General features: G+C 49.0%; 7 protein-coding genes across 7 annotated transcripts; 5 read left to right on the top strand and 2 right to left on the bottom strand.

Moving 5' to 3' along the window:
* Positions 1 to 489: 489 nt before the first annotated feature.
* On the bottom strand, positions 490 to 1,911 carry AO090120000307 (survival factor 1 family protein; the record flags this gene model as incomplete). Its single annotated transcript, XM_001823982.3, has 5 exons — positions 490 to 588; positions 637 to 1,013; positions 1,070 to 1,494; positions 1,600 to 1,815; positions 1,892 to 1,911. The coding sequence occupies 5 exons, from the start codon at positions 1,909 to 1,911 to the stop codon at positions 490 to 492; spliced, it is 1,137 nt and encodes a 378-aa protein (XP_001824034.1).
* A 564-nt stretch (positions 1,912 to 2,475) lies between these two features.
* AO090120000306 (mitochondrial 54S ribosomal protein uL11m) lies at positions 2,476 to 3,030 on the top strand (the record flags this gene model as incomplete). The annotated part of the gene is made up of 2 exons (XM_001823981.3): positions 2,476 to 2,604; positions 2,698 to 3,030. The coding sequence occupies 2 exons, from the start codon at positions 2,476 to 2,478 to the stop codon at positions 3,028 to 3,030; spliced, it is 462 nt and encodes a 153-aa protein (XP_001824033.1).
* A 2,933-nt stretch (positions 3,031 to 5,963) lies between these two features.
* AO090120000305 (putative protein kinase) lies at positions 5,964 to 8,703 on the top strand (the record flags this gene model as incomplete). The annotated part of the gene is made up of 4 exons (XM_023237688.1): positions 5,964 to 6,012; positions 6,085 to 6,398; positions 6,493 to 7,861; positions 7,934 to 8,703. 4 exons carry the CDS (start codon positions 5,964 to 5,966, stop codon positions 8,701 to 8,703), a joined length of 2,502 nt encoding a protein of 833 aa, XP_023092493.1.
* A 1,134-nt stretch (positions 8,704 to 9,837) lies between these two features.
* Positions 9,838 to 10,881, top strand: AO090120000304 (putative mitochondrial carrier protein (Pet8); the record flags this gene model as incomplete). The annotated part of the gene is made up of 2 exons (XM_001823979.1): positions 9,838 to 9,894; positions 9,964 to 10,881. 2 exons carry the CDS (start codon positions 9,838 to 9,840, stop codon positions 10,879 to 10,881), a joined length of 975 nt encoding a protein of 324 aa, XP_001824031.1.
* Positions 10,882 to 10,970: 89 nt separating this feature from the next.
* AO090120000303 (cupin domain-containing protein) lies at positions 10,971 to 11,701 on the bottom strand (the record flags this gene model as incomplete). The annotated part of the gene is made up of 2 exons (XM_001823978.1): positions 10,971 to 11,087; positions 11,150 to 11,701. The coding sequence occupies 2 exons, from the start codon at positions 11,699 to 11,701 to the stop codon at positions 10,971 to 10,973; spliced, it is 669 nt and encodes a 222-aa protein (XP_001824030.1).
* Positions 11,702 to 12,866: 1,165 nt separating this feature from the next.
* On the top strand, positions 12,867 to 16,546 carry AO090120000302 (WD repeat protein; the record flags this gene model as incomplete). Its single annotated transcript, XM_023237687.1, has 8 exons — positions 12,867 to 12,903; positions 13,029 to 13,107; positions 13,239 to 14,508; positions 14,580 to 14,790; positions 14,855 to 15,834; positions 15,885 to 15,973; positions 16,037 to 16,208; positions 16,268 to 16,546. 8 exons carry the CDS (start codon positions 12,867 to 12,869, stop codon positions 16,544 to 16,546), a joined length of 3,117 nt encoding a protein of 1,038 aa, XP_023092492.1.
* Positions 16,547 to 17,121: 575 nt separating this feature from the next.
* Positions 17,122 to 18,882, top strand: AO090120000301 (tRNA lysidine(34) synthetase; the record flags this gene model as incomplete). Its single annotated transcript, XM_023237686.1, has 1 exon — positions 17,122 to 18,882. One exon carries the CDS (start codon positions 17,122 to 17,124, stop codon positions 18,880 to 18,882), a length of 1,761 nt encoding a protein of 586 aa, XP_023092491.1.
* Between the last annotated feature and the right edge of the window lie 584 nt (positions 18,883 to 19,466).

The raw sequence follows: 19,466 nt of genomic DNA, 5'->3' as shown, positions 1-19,466 counted from the left end.
TTTCCTTGCTATTCTCGTGTGGTTTATGGTTCTTCCTGCTTTTGTCTGGCGCTGTTTATCCATACCAATTACATCAAATTGCTATTTGTCTTGGAATAGCCAGTGAGACTGAAATGAACAAGTGATCTCGACCATCGGATGACCTGCTGTTTTGCTTCGGGGCCGTCGCTATACCTGGAGAGGTAAATCCCAACGCTAGAGGAACATCAGTTACCTGCTCCAGATCCCGATCAAACTCCTAATAGATAGGTCCTATTCGGACCACAGAGAACGGAGGTATGAGTTTCAGGTGCTCGCTGCATATGTGACATTGATAGGGAGATACAGATTTATGTAGATCATTAAAGATTCTTATATGATGTTTGTGAAACATTAGGAGTTGGGTTTTCGGCTGCATATCAGCAGCAACAATAGGGAAATCCACGATTAACACTCAAAAAACGCCATGGACAGGTCCTGGAAAGCAATGATCTATGTACTTAGCGTCATTCACGAGATGAACGTCGATTCGGAGAACATGACACCCTCCTCGGAGACTTCTTCATCTCCGACCTTCAACTTCAGTGTAAGCTTCTCTTGGGGGGCGAACTAAATCCTCGTTAGCGTAACTCGTCATCATGAGTAGCACAGCCTTACCTGGAAGATGTACGGCCGTGTGCCAGCCACACTACCGGCGATGGTCTTGATGAAGCCTGGCACCTCCGCCATGACGTCAATACGGTCCAATCTTCTGCCAAGCGCGCCATCGAGCTCCGCATGAACAGTCTTATCATCTTTCGACTTGCCATCCCAAACCCACTTGATAGATTTCGGCTCGGGCCAGTCGCTATCTTTATCTTGGGCTGCCTCGGTATGGGTAGCCGAGTTGGTCACGCCGGCATAAATGATCTCTCCGTCTTTAACGATTCCACCAACGTTCACCACGGTCGATCCGTAAGAGGGGGGTGTTGTAAACTCCATCATGACGGCGGTGTATGTGGGAGTCTGGAAGTTGACGAAGTTCCACCGCGCAGCTACCTTAGGATTAGAACACTGATTGTTCAACTGCTTCTTGGAAAGCATGACTCACCCGCATGATGCGGCTTCATGCCTTGAAGACCATGAATGAACATGGCGCGGCCTTTGAGGTCGTAAGTTTGCTCCTTGGTGGTGATGGTTCCTTCAACACCACAACGGGGCCAGAATGCATGGCTCATCGAACCCCAGGGGTTCTGTGCGTCTGTACCGAAGTAGGAAGTGCCATCCTTTCCAATGACGAAACCAGGGGAAGAACGGTTGAAGGTGATGTTCACCAGACAGTCTTCGTTCACAGCGGATTTCAGTGTGTAAGCATCTCCCTCCTCATTGAGCGTTAGAGAGAGATTGTCGGCTCCAAAGGAAAGCATGCTCTCATCGAACATGAAGTTGTACAAGGGATCCGAGTACCACTTGTGGGGGGCATCTCCAGTAAGGTTGAAAATCTTCGCGTTGAACTGGGCGGTGGTGTGGATGCCACTATAACAACCAAGAGAGGTTAGAGAAAACGGAAACGGCTTCGATCAGGAGGGGAATGTCTAGGAAGTAGAGAAATAGTCCGGTGCAGCCAGGTGATAGCCTTACACAATGTTGCTGTAGATGATCTGCACAAAAACTAAGGTGCCATTGTCGGCCATGATATAAAAGGTCTTGGTCTCGACATTGGTGTATTGGTAGGCGCGCCAACGCAGATCCTCCTTAGAGAGTACAGTGTAAGGCACTTCCTGTGCTTGTTGGGCAACAGATCGAATCGCCTCAGGGCCATAGATCGGCTCCTGCGTACCCGCAACACTCGCGAGGCTAGCCGTAGTGTGAAAGATTAGCACGGCTGGATCTAAGACCCACTAGGATGGAAATTATGAGAGGAAATGCGTACGTTGACTTGAGCCAGTTCATGATGGGCTTAAAGGGAGATGGGGTGATGGGTGCAAGTAGAGTTAGAGCGGTGGAAGAGAGGGAAGAGAGAGAGTAAAGGAAAGTGTAGGTGAAGGGAAAGGAAATCGATAGCGCGCGGGGAGAGAGAGGCAAAGGGGGGCAACTCAATAGCTTCTGACGATGGCAAATAAATCAATATTGACCAGGGGTGGTGAGATAGCAACTCGGATCAAGTACAGTACGAAAGTTCTAAAAGCTACGAATTATTCTAGGGAGCCAAATAGAATAAAAAGATCGAGAATGAGAATCGTTTACTCATACATGCATTCATATGTATTCAATTTCATAAAACAATACAATGTTTTAATGACGTTCAGCATTTCATTTCGTTTCTTCGCTTGCGGTTAATACGGTAAGTAATTCCGTCGCCGCGGCGCCATTCCGAATGTAGAACTCTCCAAAACTCTGGGACCGCAAAAAGACCTCCGCCCATACAATTTATTTCATTCGGTCCATATATACGTTTGACCTGACGTCGTTCCTTTCCACATCTGGTTTCCCCCCGAGGACTACTCCTGATTCACCATGGCGAAAAAAGCATTGGCCAAAGATCAAATTGTGAAGCTCATCGTGGGAGCTGGACAGGCCAGTCCCAGTCCTCCAGTTGGTCCGGCACTCGGTAGCAAGGGTGTCAAGAGTATGGATTTTTGCAAGGTACGTTACGGGAATAAACGAAAATCGGAGCTCAAAGATGATATCTACGGGCGGTAATAATGATGCAGTCCACTCACTAATAGCTTACAATAGGAATTCAACGCCCGGACCGCACACATCAACACTGGAGTACCCGTTCCTGCGCGTGTCACCGTTCGCCCAGATCGCTCTTTCACATTCGATCTCCGCACCCCCACGACGACCTGGCTGTTGCTGCAGGCTGCGAACGTGGAACCTCGAAAGAATCGCATTCGCGGAGCCATGAACCCAGGCCACGAGATCGTTGGCAAGGTGTCCCTGAAACATGTGTACGAGATCGCGCAAATCAAGCATTCCGAGACGAGACTATCGGGACTCAGTCTGCAGGGGCTATGCAAGAGCGTCATTGCCCAGGCGAAGTCCATTGGCATCCAGGTTGTACCCTGAATATGAGGAAGCGAGATCGACTGTATATTTATTTGACATCCCTGATACTGTGCGAGTGTTGCGACTACTGCCGTGAATTATGATACTGGCGTTTTTGGGTATGGAGTCTGTTCTGTCAGTTGTATTATAAGAATTGCATGTGATATAGAAAGCGTTGTCAGATACCTGAAGCATCTGCAAATGGGTCAGGCCTATGTATGCACCATGTTCGGAAAAGGTGGTTCTCTGATCTGAGCAGCACAAAACCATGGTTGGGCACCTTGGTAGCCGAAGTTGATGTAAATGTATTCTGTGACGCCTACCCCAGACTGAGCAAGGATGGGTATGCACAACTCTTTACATCCCTTTCCCATGAAGACAGGAGAATAGGGGGCCGCAAATGCCATATATTACACTATGAGAAATCAAATCAACTCAAATAAAAATAACAACAAAAAGTCAGAAGCCATGACGACAATGATGATGAAATAATTAGGGGCAGGAATAAAAGGGACCGAGAAAAGAGACGTAAGGGATCAAACCGAATAAACGCCAAGAGCAGCCATCAATTGCGGACCCTTTCATTGTCACCAAGGATACAACTGAGTAAGGACAACGAGTCTTCTCCCGGTAGACTTTTACATTGAATACGAGGGTTATAGGTTCTTGCTTGGCAGTTATTTAGCCTACGCAATCAGTTCAATTATTGCCTCCTAGACAGGGAGTGACCTTCAATGATGATCATCTAGCAGGCAGATAGTATTGCCCAAATGAGGTAGGATAGACCACGAAGCACTAAAGTGCAAATCCCCACATTCCGCACCCTTTTCCTGGGGACTTTTTTCGAGATGCTTTTGGTCGGAAGTTAGGGGGTCATAACTCAAAGGACGTTTGCCTTGAGTACAGTCGACTATGTACGTACCTAGAAAAACCCGTACCAAGTGGATAATGATCAAAGAGGCTCATGGGGAGCCGGCGGCGCTGGTGGACGGAGTGGGTATCAATGAACATGTCAGGCTCCGAACCATTTAATGATTGCCTAATACATTCTACGCACCACCCTCAACAAGCTATCGTCATGACGAAGACTGAGGAAGCAGACCCGAGAGGTCTAGATGCTAGTAGAAGTAGTAGTATGACGGAAGGTTGATCGAGGATGACTGTTCAATCAGTGATACTTAAATAACTAACTAGTTATTGTTCCCATTGATTGCTAATAGAAAAACAAACAGCGCAAATCTGCAGGGCTGCCAAGCTAACCGATTCTGGAAGCCTTCCAGATCAGGTCCATCCGTGACTAAACCCGGCAAGGAATGCGTCCCAAAGCGGTGTCCCACGCCCCACACGGTCGAACAGCTGGATGGGTTAGATGAGGTAATATGACCAGCATGAACCAAGAAACTGGTGGCGGGAAGCTTTCCTGTCAGAATTTACTAACTACGAGGTAAAGTAAAAAGTGGAACGTCTGGATACCAATCTATCGTGAAATTTAATAACCCCGACCGACTTTAGTGGAACGTCAAGTGGTGGCGGATCAGCCGAGTAGCCGTGAATCTAACTAACTCTCACCATGCAGCAGAATTCCACGCCAGACGAGATCCAGAAACATATAGCGGGGTAGACGGTCAGCCACCCTTGAACGGAGTTGGAGGGCCGATCGGGAGGGGAGGATCTGGAAGGGTTGTTCTTCTCCAATCCTGTTCGCGGACGCTTGCCGGTATTATTAGTAGTCTGTCAGTACCGATAACGACCACATCTGGCCCATCCTTGGCTGGAGGCCGAATGACTTTCAAGGCTGAGTATATTTGCTAAGTACTAAGGTTCGTCATAATTGTTTCTATTTCTTTTCGTAATGCAACAGCATATCTGTGCATATTGAGAGGACATATAGGAATTGATAGGCTGTAAATGGAAGACTTGGCTTGAAACCCACCAGGTCACATGGTGATTCATCTCAGTATTGCTCATACCAAGAGAAAAGTAATGAATTCCCAAGAGAATAATGATGACGACTCTGTATTTAACTGTCATATACCATTAACCGTCTCCGCCAGATTCCGAAGCGATTGGCAGTGTCAAATCCAATCTTGCCAGCACGCGGGCAAAAATCTCAGCAATTGATTTATCACTGCCCTGCATAAACTTTTTCTTTTCCTCTTTTATTTTATTTCTTTTTAATAAAAAAAAGTTTTTTCTAAAACTTTTACTTTTTCTCCTCCGCTTTGTCCCCAACCACTTTTCTCTCCAGGACGAAAGCGACTGTCCTTTTCCAGAAAAACCAAAGGGAATTGCCCTTTTTTCCTTCAACTGTTGGAGGTCAATCAATCTACCTTGAACTGATCCGCTTGAACGGTCCAGGCGTTTGGCGAACCCACACCCCCCCAGCTACGAACTAATCTATTCTGCCACTAAACTAATCCTCCTCCGTCCGGCGCCGCTATTGCCGCCGGCGTCATTTTCTGGCTCCAAACCCCAAACCCGCCGCACCTGCTTTCTCTCTTTCCCTCCCTCTTCTCTCTCACTTTCTTTTCCTCGTCTAGTGGATCTCTCCCCTCGACTCCGGGCCCCTCCGTGAATCCCACTTCTCCTTCTGCTAGTTCTTGTCAAATACCTTGACGATAAGAGGCGCAAGAACTATCCCGGTGTCTCTTTAACCATCCCCTCGGCTCTCCGCCGATTTTGAATGGGTCCAGTTTCCTCTCCGCCTACTGTTTTGTGAGTAACAACGGCAACGGATCGTGCATACGAAATCCTCCGCGCATTTCCACCTCAGTCCCTCTCGCTCGTTGGTTGCCTCCAGCTACAACATCCAACCACATCCGCCTCCGGAGAATAATTAAAAGAAAAAGTTATCCTACCATAACCGTTTGACTTAGCTATCGCTATTATCATCGGCTAGCCTATCAGCGAATTTCGTGGAGGGGCATGCGTCCCGCAACGTAATTTTGGGGAGTATGACGTCTGAAGCGACTGGTTTCGCCCATACGAACAACATGAATTCCGGTATGCAGTGCCCCTCACCACCGTGGGCCGAGATTAAGTATTGTATACTAATACCATTGATTTTGTCACCAGACTCTTTGACCACTCAGCAACCCGTCCCAGCGCCAGCTGGGCAGGGTGTGAGTACAGCTGATCAGGAGAACAAGTCTAAAACACAACCAAGCCAAGTCCGCTTCTCTTCGACAACGGAGGAGATTGAGCCGTCGGCCGCCACTGGTGGCCCCGGACTGACGCCAATCGAGACCCCCAAGCAGATGGATGACTTGAGGTCGTTGGCAGCTAGCCTACAAAAATCCCAATTACAAGAGTCTCGGCTGGGGAGTTTCTCATATGACCCCGTCTCTCTACCTTCTTCAAGGGTATGTATTCAGGGTATCTGCCGGCATGTAGACTGCATATATTCTGCAAGGCACCGTCCTCGCATCGGCCCGCCCGAATTGAGGAAGGGAAAGAGGCTAATCACTATATCGTCCCTTACAGGTTGCGTCTCGAGAATCAAGCGATCGCAGTACACGAGGAGCTAATGGATCCGGTTTGCCGTCTCCCCATGCCTCCCCACCGGTGTCCGTGATGCAATCACCACCACTTACACCCGCGGCCACCCATTCGCGTGAATCCAAAACTAATGGCACTTCCTCGATGTCGAATGCTACAGATCGAGGAACCGGCGCAAACTCAGCGGCGATGACCCCAGAGATGTCTCCACCCATAGGCGGGTCCACGAAGAGCCAAGCGCCCCAAAGCGCCCCAACTTCGCGGCCTGGTTCGACCGACCACCTGGCGAAGCAGAGCAATGTCGCGCAAACATCGTCTCACCCTCAGAATGGAGCAAAACATCGGGCGCAGTTCTTCATTGGGCCTGATGCCAACTCTCAAGAAGAAAGCCCGCCAGCCACCCCTAGGGTCGACTACACCCCCCCTGGCGCCATCACGCCGGTAGGAGAACCGGATGATCCGTACGCCCGCAGCAAGCGTCCCCCTCAGCCTAAGAACCTTTCTCAGCTCGACCAGCGGTTTATCTTTGGCGGCCGTGACTTCAAACGGCGTGCACAGACGTCGTCGTTCGGCCGTCCATCGACGCCCCGGTCGGCAAGCGCGAGTGATCTGAAGGCAAGTGACAGGCAACGTAGTGGGTTTTTTGGCAGCAAGAAGGACTCTAAACAGCAGGAACCTGAGGGTAAGCATCATGGTCATATGGCGGAGCTCAAGAGATTCTTCAAGATGGGTCATCACAAACACAAACGCGCCGAGTCGCCGTCGTCGGCAGTGAAACGGTCGAGCAGGTCCTCTGGGAAGAGCACACCGTACCAACTGGCACCCGACAGCGTCCCGTTTGCCGATGATCATGGGCTCAATTCCAAGTACGGGAAGTTAGGGAAGGTTCTAGGATCCGGGGCTGGTGGCTCTGTTCGGTTGTTAAAACGTAACAGCGACGGCGTGACTTTTGCCGTGAAGCAGTTTCGGGATCGTCACTCATGGGAGACGTTAAAGGAATACTCGAAAAAAGTCACAGCAGAGTTCTGCATTGGGTCAACCCTACACCATGGCAACATCATCGAAACCCTTGATATCATCCAAGAAGGGAACCATTGGTATGAGGTCATGGAATACGCCCCATTCGACCTTTTTGCGATTGTTATGACCGGTAAGATGCAGAAGGAGGAAGTTGCGTGCGCCTTCAAGCAGATCCTCAGCGGAGTGGCCTATTTACATGGGATGGGCTTGGCCCATCGGGATTTGAAACTTGATAACGTAGTTGTCAACGAGCATGGTATTATGAAGCTAATTGACTTCGGGAGTGCTGTTGTTTTCCGGTACCCTTTTGAGAATGATATTGTTCCTGCTTCAGGTGAGTTTGACAGTTATGCTTGTGGGGTCTTTCTCGTAAAGGAACCTCTTTTGAGCTTACAAATCTATTCAGGCATTGTGGGTTCGGATCCGTATCTCGCACCGGAAGTATATGATGAGAAGAAGTATGACCCGCGTCCTACCGATATCTGGTCTCTGGCTATTATCTTCTGCTGCATGAGTTTGCGGCGATTCCCTTGGAAACAACCCCGGGTTAGCGATAACTCCTATAGACTCTTTGTGTCCTCCCCTACCCCAGGGACTCCGGTGCCAGATGCTGATCCGAAACGCCATCGACCGATCAAGTCTGCTCCTGACCTCTCTTCATCTGCACGGGAAAGCCAGTCCTCGGAATCAAAGAACGGAGTGTCTGGGCCACCACCAGAACAGTCTAAAAGCCAAGATGCTCCAACAGCCCAACCGAAACCGGAATCAACCACCCAAGACGAAAATCGACCCCCAGAGAGCCCTCAGGAGAAGACACCTAGCGACAATCAGAAAAATGGCAATATTGACAACAAGCCGAGACGCACAACCAGCAAAGAAGCACCCCCACTCCCCCCCGGCTCGGCGCCGCCACAAGGACAACGTCAGGAAGTTATCAAGGGCCCATGGAGGCTTTTGCGGCTCCTGCCTCGTGAAAGTCGTTATATCATCGGCCGGATGCTCAAGGTGAGCGTGAAAGAGCGAGCGATTCTCGATGATGTTTTAACCGATGAATGGATTCGGAACATCGATGCCTGTCGACAAGAGGTCACTGGGGAGCTTTACAGGGCTCCGGGCCATACACACATTCTGGAGCCACCTTCTCCGAGCCCTGCAGTGGCCAGTAAGGCCAAATAGGCCTATTACTCTTAATACCAATTAATACTCTTCATGGTCCAATCTCCAATCCGAGACCTTTGTTTCTATTTTGCTTCGTCGCCCCCGGTTGTTCTCGAGTCGGTCGTGATACACTTTTATGAACTTTTACCGTCAAGTTATTGTTCGGGGCATATTTGCCCATGGTGATCTTTGTCGCTCTTTATCCGTTTTGTACGGTTCGATATAGGTCACGAGGTCAATGTTTTCTATGCTACCTCAGTTGTTTTGATTATCCCCTTTCACTTTCCCTAGGCTGGAAAGAGGGAGCAAATGTTTCCGCTCCGTCTTTTGTTCCCCCGCGTTGTTATACAGGCGTTTATGGTCGGTCGTGTGAAACGGAGCTGCTCGGGCGATTAACCTTCCTAGCAATCAATTGGCTGGCTATTAGACCTCTTTTGCCCCTTTCTACTTGTTTCCACTTCTTCTTTGTCTTCAATATTTCCTATGCAGTATTATATCGTGCATCTGGCTCGGTTCAAGAGTCATCTCATCCTTCGGTCTGCTCATTCATTTCACATGCCCCTAATTGTATTCATCAAGCCAAAACTAGCCAGGTAGATACTATAAATAAATGAACTAAAGAAACATCAACAAGACAAAATTAAAGAGGAACTTTCGCAAAAAAAAAAAAAAAAAAATAAAAAAAAATAAAAAAAAAAATTACGAAGAAGAGGAAAAGAAGAAAAGAAGAAAGAAAGAAAGAAAAAAAAGAAAAAGAGTAGAGGCAGTCGTTCTGTAGATAGAGGCCCAGCCACTCTTACGCCTCATGTCTGTTTTATTAAATACTTCCTCTGTTTTATCTCTTTGAGCTAACCAAGCCTGGACATTGATCGGTACACCTAGTGACCTGACATACCAGTTTTCAAACTATGGAGATGTAAAGAAGGATATTAATCGTCAATATGGTTGATAGATCAGAATCGTCATACTTCAAGTATGAATATATAATTATATACGGTTCGGTTGTTATATATCAAAGTCGGGCGGCGGAGATTGCGGAGTTTAGCGATGTCTGCGATTATCGGAGTTTGTTCATATCCAAAGATACTACGTCGGGAATTCCTCTGCTGTCCGCTCCTTAGTGCCACCATCCCAAACCCGCGCTTCTCTATCATGGTCCAGTCACCCGAAGCGGAGCCATTGGTCTCCTTATGGACGAGATCTTTGCTTGTATGCTGAGACAATCACGCATGGTCCCCCGCTTAATCATCTGTAAACTAACCTTGCCTGCCGCAAAAGTCTGGTGCAGTGGCCGGGCTCACTGTCGACTGTTCTTTGTACCCTTTAGATACGATCAAAACACGCCTTCAGAAAGCTAGACATCATGCCCCATCAGCTCCCGCTGCCAGTCTGTCCCTGAGACAAACCATCCGAGGAATATATGCTGGTCTCCCTTCCGTCCTCTTCGGCTCGGCACCATCTGCCGCATCCTTCTTCATCGTCTACGATGGCGTGAAACGTTCTCTTCTGCCGACCTCGAGCTCCGAAGCTCCGTCTCGGACTCACATAATCCTTACACACTCTCTTGCTTCTTCTATGGGCGAGGTAGCAGCTTGCGCAGTTCGCGTGCCTACTGAAGTTGTCAAGCAAAGAGCTCAAGCGGGTCTCTTTGGCGGCTCTAGTCTATTAGCCTTAAAGGACATCCTAGCTTTACGCCACTCAGATGCTGCCCGTGGGATTAGTGGGGGTTATGGACAGGTCATCAGGGAACTGTACCGGGGAGCCGGTATCACCATTGCGAGGGAAATCCCGTTCACCGTTTTACAGTTCACTATGTGGGAATCAATGAAGGAGGCATATGCCAAGCGCATGCGGCATGCTTCGAAATCTGGCTCGGACTCTTCCATAGACCAAGTACCGGCCTCCACAAGTGCTATGTTTGGCAGTGTCGCCGGCGCAATTGCCGCGGGGCTTACGACCCCTCTCGACGTTATTAAGACGCGAGTCATGCTCGCTCGTCGGGAAGATGGTGCGGAAGGTGGTCGAGTACGGATCAAGGATGTGGTTCAGGATATTTCCAAGGAAGGGTTTGGGGCTTTTTGGAGAGGTATCGGGCCACGAGTGGCCTGGATCGGTATTGGAGGTGCTGTGTTCTTGGGTAGTTACCAATGGGCGTGGAATTCCCTTGAAAGGAAAAGTAGGTCACAGGACGAATAAATGTATAATTAATCTCATCGCTTGTACAATATATCATAGCCTTTCAAATAGACGAGGTAACATAGCATATACCTGCATCATACATGGTCTCAGGTCTCCCTTACCATCCACTTCAGCTCCTCAACCTGTTCAGTAGTCAGCAGTTGCTCCATCTTCTCCGCCGTCAGGAAGTCATGGTCATAGAATTCAAATCCTGGAACAACGGTCTTATCAATCGTCAGCTTCCATTCCTTATGATACTAGCAACTTTCTGACATGGACCACTGACCTCGCTGATTAACAACCCCTCTGACTTGTTATCGTCAGGCAAGTCGCCATCAGAATCAGGCAACAGATAACTGCATTTATACTTTCCGCCATCCACCACCCATTGCAGTCGCTCTCCCTTTTCAATCCGATGGCCCACCACAAACGATTCAATGGGCGCTATCCCTCCATTCTCCTTCGCCCGGTCGGCATGTAAGATGACGTACCGACCTCGGCCACGATGAAGGGTATGCACCGTGCGACTCCGGTTTCGATGGAAATACCCCATCGGCGAACCCGGCGTGATGAAGTAGTAGATCGTAGTGCTCGCTGACCGGGTAGCTTTCTCACCATCTGTCTCTGTGACTGTCTTTCTGTTGTCCATGTCGTCACAGTAGGGATTTGGAATCCGGAGCGGATGGCGATCTGTTTCGCAGTAATAACCTCCCTCCGGGTGAGGCTGTAGTTGGAGGGCCTGGATCGTCTTCTGAATGGTGGGCGATTCAGGCGCGCGGTTTTCGTTGCGCGAAGGTGGTTGATAGAAGGGCTTGATTGAGATGATTGGGATATCCATTTTTGCTTTTATTTACTACTGTCTTGTCTGTTCTTCTTGAGGAGAAAGGTTTAGTTGGAGCATACTATGTAAGACGGAACTCGCCCAGACGTCTATAAATCATGCTTATAAATGTCCCGATGACCTCACTCATGGAGCTTATCAGGATACAGGAAGTCAGCCAAATTCATGAGGGATCACAGTTCTACATTGCATCTTGGAATCATGTATATAGCGAGTTGAATTGGTCCTATGGTTCATATATGGTACTCCTGGTAATCCGTGCTAATGGATGTAGGGCTTGCGTTGAGTCAGTAAAGCGTACGAATTGATTCTATTGGCTAGTGGCATATAAATCTGCAATACGGAGTACCGGCCGGGTATTCATAGTATAGTAGTAGCTACTAGTAGTCTATGTTCTGCACATATCCATGTGTACAAAGAGGTCAGTTATAGTCGTTGATTGAAGTGAACAATCATTGAACATACTAGCACTTACTAGAAAAGTATTAGTATGTTCAGTTCAATGGATCGGACGAACTGCGGCGGTCAAGACAAACCCCGGCAAATGATATCACTGCAACTTGACATGGAAGGAGTGTGGAGTAATACTACTTAGTAGTACTAAGTAAGTAAGTAATTAACATCCCGCACTGGTTCGGCTCAATGTACTTGTGCTGTGTAGAGATGAAAGAATCGAATCAAAGAATGGAATAAACAAAGGCAGTAGTGAAAGGATAGATTGTATACTACTATTCTATGTAGTAATTCACTGCACCGCGTTGGAACGCATCATGTGAGGAGGAGGGATGACCGTCGGGACTAAACTTAAGATAATCAAAAAGAGTCCACGCTTGTCATTTCCAGGCACACCACTTACACGGTAGCTCTTTCTCTTTCCCTCTCCTATTCTCTCGTGCCGTGGTTCCCTCCTTTAAATTCACCTGGTACCCCTTCTCTTTGGTGTATTGATCCTTTTTAACTTTTTGCGCGTTGTTATTAATCTATATTCTTTTCTTACTTTCCTTTCCTTCTTGTACTTAAGACGCAAGAGGGGATGCTCACCGTTGCGACTGTTGCGACTACTTGAGTGATCGACCGCCCACTTGGTGTAACCTCCGCACTGAGCGCCGTCTCCTCCGCACTTCCTCCTCAACTCGCCCTCTCCGGAGGACCTCAACGCTACATGGCCCGGAAATTAAGTCACCAGAGGATCACATATGGTATGTTATTATTCTTGTTGAATTCAATCTATCGATTTGCTCTCTCGGTGGTGCTTCTGCTGCCTGGTCTTACACCTGTCTCACTAGTAGATCCTCCACTAACGATTGTTTTTCGCTCTGCTCAGTGCTACCTCTGCCTGATGCCCCCGGTGGCCATCGGCTGGGGGTAAATGGCCTAGAAATTGACACAGATAATTCCATTTTGTGAGCACCCTCTAACTCCTCGATTTCGGCTTTCCTGTCGGAATCCTTGCCGTGCCCTGGGAACGGTCCTCGCTTTCCTGTCTTCTCCGGTGTCGCCGTCAGCTCGGCGCTAACTACCGTCCGTGAAACAGGTACTCTGCTGGTCGCGATGGTGTCATCTGCTCATGGGATCTAAATCTATCGCTGAAGTCATCCTCCCCTCCCACCTTCGGCGCTTCGAAACCGGCTCCTACGACATTTCGAAATCAAGTCCAGGCGCACAGCCACTGGATCAATGACATTGTTCTAACCAAGAACAACTCGGCTCTAGTCTCTGCATCCTCCGATACCACTGTACGACTATGGCGACCGCATTCCGAATGTACGGAAGTCTCGGACCCGATAGGGAAACATGCGGATTACGTTAAAGCTCTGGCCACACCGGGGAGCCATGCCTCTTGGGTCGCATCCGGAGGTCTAGATCACAAAGTCTACCTGTGGGATTTGAATGGCGGCGGGGAGGTATTGAATATTGACGCCTGCGGAGGGGATAGCACGGCCAAAGGGTCTGTATATGCGCTCGGGGCCGTATCGTCTGTGATCGCCAGCGGCGGGCCAGAGAGTGTGGTCAGAGTGTGGGATCCGAAATCGGGGAAGCTGATCACCAAATTTGTCGGACATACAGATAACATTCGAGATATTTTGGTAAATCGCGATGGGGATACGATCATGACGGCATCGTCTGACCAAACGGTCAAGATCTGGTCCCTAACCGCTGGAAGGTGCATGCACACATTAACCATGCACAATGACAGTGTTTGGTCGCTTTATTCGAACCACCCCCAGCTATCCGTCTTTTACTCGAGTGACCGGTCTGGACTTGTTGCGAAAACTGACACGCGCTACTCGGCGGATATTGAGCAAGGTCTCTGTGTCGCAACGTTGCAAGAGCACGACGGAGTAGTCAATGTTGTAGCAGCGGGAGACTACATCTGGACTGCGACACCAAAATCCAGTATTAACCGTTGGAATGACGTGGACACCACTGCCGACATCGAGCCACCATCATCAAGGGAGCGAGAAACTGCGTCAGGTACTGAAACTGCAACAACAGAGAAATCGAAGACGGCAGATAATCGACCGGAGAAGATTCCGTATGACTCGGTTCTTTTGCTCTCGAACACATCGACGTTCCCCAAAGCAAGGGTACCCGAAACTGCCCAACCGCATTCGAATGCAAATGCGCAGTCACCGTCTTCCGAGATAGACGACGACCTGGGGCTTACACTTCCTGTCCATACGCTGCCAGATGACACAATTGAGGGCCAGCATGGATTGATCAAGTATTTCTTTTTGAATGACAGAAAGCGTACATTGACGCAGGATTCTGCTGGCGAAGTGGTTCTTTGGGACCTTCTCAAGGTATGCCTTGTTAAGTGAAGCCACCTGAAAGGGAAATCTCTATGGAAGACCTCACTAACCCATGACTTTAGTGTGTGCCAATTCAGTCATACGGCAAGCGTCATATAGATGATGTTGCATCCGAGCTCAACACGATTGAAAGCATTGCTCACTGGTGCACGATCGATATCCGTACTGGAAGATTGTCTGTGATACTGGAACCCGGTCGCTGCTTCGATGCCGAGGTCTACGCCGATGAGGCCGAATTGTCAGATTATTCACAGATTCGTGACGACCAAAGGAGTATGTTTAACACAACCCCCCTCCACCACCCACTCGGGAGTATTAGCTAACAGTCAAACCATAGTCAACCTAGGTAAATGGATCTTGCGCTGGCTCTTTGCTCCTTTGATAGAGGAAGAGCTCAAACGTGACTCTGAATATCGTAGCGCTGCCCTAGCAAAGGCCGAGGAGATTGCAAAATTAAATTTGTCGAATACCTCTGCCCCTATGGATATACCATTCGCAGATGGATCACGGAATCTGGCTACATCTTTTGACCCATCAATATCATCCCTGAGGCTCGGATACGAATCTATTGGTAGCCCCTCGACTCCAGGCTTTGGGATCGGGTTCGCCAACAGCCCCGGATCTCTCGCGACTCCAACACTTAACCCAAATGCTAGCAATAATAGTCATCTCGGCACCTCACCGGGAGAGTTCTCTGACTACCTCACGTCTCATCCCACTGCTGATATGACGAGGAGCTCTCTGTCGGACAAGTCGAGTGACTATCTCTCATCGCCTAGAACCCATGGCCTACCTCCATTGGATACCGATAAGGCATTGCCGACACCAGGAGAGCCGACACCAACAGCTCTTCCACAATCACCGATGGAGCCTGATAAAGAGGAGCGGAAAAAGGGCAGCTCTTTGTTTGGAAAGAAGTTCAGAATGGACTTCCCGAAGAAACTCGGACGGACTTCATCGGAAGTTAAACCCCAGATTCAAGAGGAAAAGGTGGAGGAGTCCGACAAGTCCTCAGTCAAGGAAGAGAAGGTGTTTGAAAACAACCTAGGCGGCTTTATTGAGCGCATTCGCTCTGAATACGACGAGCATATCTCTGCACACCCAGGGCAAGAGTTGACACCAGCCTTCGCCCCGAGTCAGGAGAATGAAACACCGGCACTGAATATACCGGACCGTGTTGCAGTACTGATACAAGAAGAAACGGGAGAAACCGCTGTGGCTTCTGACCTCTACCGGGGCAGTGTAGGAAGTATCCGGGAAGAGATCGATAAATTGGAGAAGTCGATTCCTCTCTGGCTTGCTGATCTGCTACTCAAGGTATGCCTCCTCTTCATGGTGGCCCACATTGCTGCTAACACTCTCTTTAGAACCAAGTGCCTTTCAAGGAACCCGTCAAGATCGCTTTTACGCTGAAACCATATGATGATCTTTTGCCACCTGTTGTAAAGCCAGAAGTGTATGTAGAGGATCCATCTAATACCATAATTGCTTGGGAGGTAGCAAACTAATGATCATCTAGCAATGTGGCAAATGGCAACACAACCAACAATCGGCTGAATGCAAACCGCATGCTACGAGCGAAGAAGATCCTCGCGTATGTGGCGGAGCGAATTGACCCACCGAATCCTGACGAACCCGAAGAGAATGCGATGAAACCGGAAGAGTACTTGGAGCTGTACTGTCACAAAGTTGTATGTCTATGTCACGTTTGTGTTCGATGCAGTCAAGAAGGTCCCTAACGTTGAACTAGCTGATACCCCCCAACATGACTCTGGCGACGATTCGCACTCATATTTGGCGTTCATCGGGAGATATGGTACTCCACTACAAAGCAAATGGAAAGAAGGAAATCCGAATGCCCGGACCTGGTCAAGAGGATGAGAGAGACAACCAGAACGCTGGAGCAGGTTCACACCCGCCGGCCGAAGCAGGGGGCATGCCGCAAGGAGAAGGTGGAAGTGCGCCGCCAGGGAGTATTCATTCTCAGACGGCCTCGGGGTCGGCCTCCGTCTCTATCCATAACCCTTGATTCGAGTGGAGAGCTTTAACCCTTTAATTCTTTGTGACTTTACTTCTGTGTACAGTGCTGCACATAGTGTGAATATCCATATGAGCGTAAAGGATTGTATGTATATAGGCTGTTGATAGCACAATCAGGACAATAGCACTATGTTTGATATTAAATTCTAGGTAGAAGTGGGGAAGTATAAATCATAGTCATGGTCGAGGTTGATATAAAAATCCCCGGAGCGGATCATCCGCGCCAAGACCCAAAAACACTGCGATTGAATTGAATCCATTGAACTTCCTCCGTACCACACTTCTAACAACCGAGCACTAAACTCCGAGAAGGCTTCCTCACAGGTGAAATCGCCAGTAAATCTATGGCAGCGTCCTCCATCCGTCGCCATACCGCTACACAAGCAATAAGTGCCTCGCAATCTCTGGAATCCTTCCAGCGAGTATGGCTCGGCTCCCGATTGTCGCGGCCCTTCCCGCGCCGATTGGGTAAGTTGATATCACCGAAAGACACCCAACTTTAGGAATGGTAGATCCCTATGCTAATACTTTATAGGTCTAGCAGTTAGTGGCGGTGCAGACTCCATGGCCTTAGCATATCTCAGTAAACAATGGGAAAAGAGTCGGCCGAATGATATATCCGTCACGGCATTCGTCGTCGACCACAAAGCGAGAGAAGAGAGTACTCGCGAAGCTAATACGGTTTCACAATGGCTCCAAGACATCGGTATCTATGCTTCTCCATACACTCTAGCATTCAATACTAAACAAATGCTAACCAGAAAATTAGGAGTCAAGTCCGAGATCCTGGAACTGACCTGGCCTGAAAGCACCAAGTCACCATCTAAAGTGACCGCATTCGAGACGCACGCCCGCAGACTCCGTTTCCAAGCACTGGGCAAAGCATGTCGAGACCGCCAGATCGAAGCCCTCTTAATGGGCCACCACCAAGACGATACCGTCGAGACGACCCTCTGGCGACTTTGTACCGGAGCCAAAGGCGCCGGTCTAGCAGGTATCCCCGAGGTGACACGCATCCCCGAATGCCACGGTATCTACGGTGTCTCTGAGAGTGGATCCTCATACACGATCCCATCCAGACCTCAACGTAGTTCAGCCCAGGCGAGAAACGACACCACCGTCTCAACAGGCGGAATCTTAATCTGTCGCCCTCTCCTCCCCTTCCCCAAATCCAGCCTTCTAGCAACCTGTCATGAAAACAACATCCCCTACGTCTCTGACCCTACAAACTTCGACCCAACCCTAACTCCCCGCAACGCAATCCGTAGTCTCCTGGCTGAGGATAAACTCCCAAAGGCCCTCCAAGGCCCTTCTATCCTCTCTCTGATTAAGTCAAGTCAATCTCTCCTCCGGAACTCAACCTCCCTCTCAAACACCCTCCTCACCTTCTGCAAAATCAACCATCTAAATCTCCCCGCGGGAACAATCACCCTCACATTCCCCTCAAACCCAATAAACCCAACCTCCTTCCTCAACACCGTCCCCAACAAAGCCGAAACCAAAGGCAAAGAAACCCAAAGAACTCACCAAATCAAATGTCTCACCCTCCGCCGAATAACCGACCTCCTAGCCCCATTCCCCGAGAACCACTTCCCACTCCGCAGTTACGAGTCCTTCACAGACCTTGTATTTCCACCACAGGACCAACCAGTCCCCCAAAAGAGGAAACCGTTCACGTTAGGCGGGGTGATGTTCCAACCGGTGAATACGAAGGGAGACCAAGACACAACAAGTACTGAAGCAGATCAAAGTGTCCAGAGTGGTAATACCTGGCTCTTATCCCGTCAACCGTTCATGCGGAATCGGTTACCGAGTCTTCGGGTTGAGGTTCCTGTTTCGGGGCTTTCGGTGGGTTATACGTCCTGGATGCTTTGGGATAATCGGTTTTGGGTGCGATTTGGGTTCACACCCGGACAAGGGTCTTGTGGAGCTGGGGTTGAGGTGGCTGAGGATACTTCTAAAGGGGAGGTGATGTCCCTGCTTGTTCGGCCGTTGCAGCCGTCGGATTTACAGGTGATTCGACGGGTTGTTGATGAGCGGGGAGGGCGTTCGGAGAAGAAGAAAAAGAAGATGGATCCTGCTTTGGCTGGGTTATTGGATCGGCTTGGGCAGGAAGCGCCGGGTCTGACTCGGTTTACGCTTCCCATGGTGGTAATTGAGAAGGGTTTTTGTGGACTTGAGTATGACTTGCCGGTGGGGTTGCCAACGCTGGATTTGTGGTTTCCTGGGATGTGGGAGTCTTTGCAGATGTCTGGGAGATTACGGTGGGAGTGGATGTATAAGATGATTGACAACGAGCCGGTGGAATTGATGGGCTGGCTGTAAGCTATTGGAGCTATACTACATTATAGAAGGAGAGTGAAATATGACATAGTGGAAGTGGTAAGACACGAGGAGTACAAGTGAAGTAAAGGTAGAAAGAAAGGAAAAGACAAGGTGAGAAAGGAAATAGAAAATGACCGACGTGTAAACTCCTATGGCTACGCTATCTCAGTGCAAAAGTGGCCAAAAGTGGACAAGCAAAAAGAACGAAGACATCGGATACATGGAAATAGCCAAGAAGATCTGCATCGACTCCCAAAGAAAAAGAGAAAGAGAGCATTTATCAACATAGTAAGGAAGGTGCTGTATGAAAGAATGAAAACAGAAAGAGACTTTCCTGGACTTCGCCAACCGAATCCCTATACCGAGTAGTCATATTTCTTCCTGAAAATATTCAAAGGCTGCGTTGACGCCGTAGACCAACAATAATCGAGCATAAAAGTAATGAAAAAAGAAACAGAGGCGTCTGTCCCTTAGTAAATGCATGTAACTCGTGTCCAACCCATTTCAGTTCTCGAAAAAGAGCAAGTGAGAGGTAAAGAAGTATACTTCCATGACCAGAGTCTCGGAGAACGGCCACTGGTCCA

This window comes from Aspergillus oryzae, chromosome 5 (genome assembly GCF_000184455.2).
Source record: "Aspergillus oryzae RIB40 DNA, chromosome 5".
In the NCBI taxonomy this organism is placed as follows: Eukaryota; Fungi; Ascomycota; class Eurotiomycetes; order Eurotiales; family Aspergillaceae; genus Aspergillus; species Aspergillus oryzae.
Note: the sequence above shows the minus strand (reverse complement) of the source record. Positions and strands in the feature narration are given on the sequence as shown.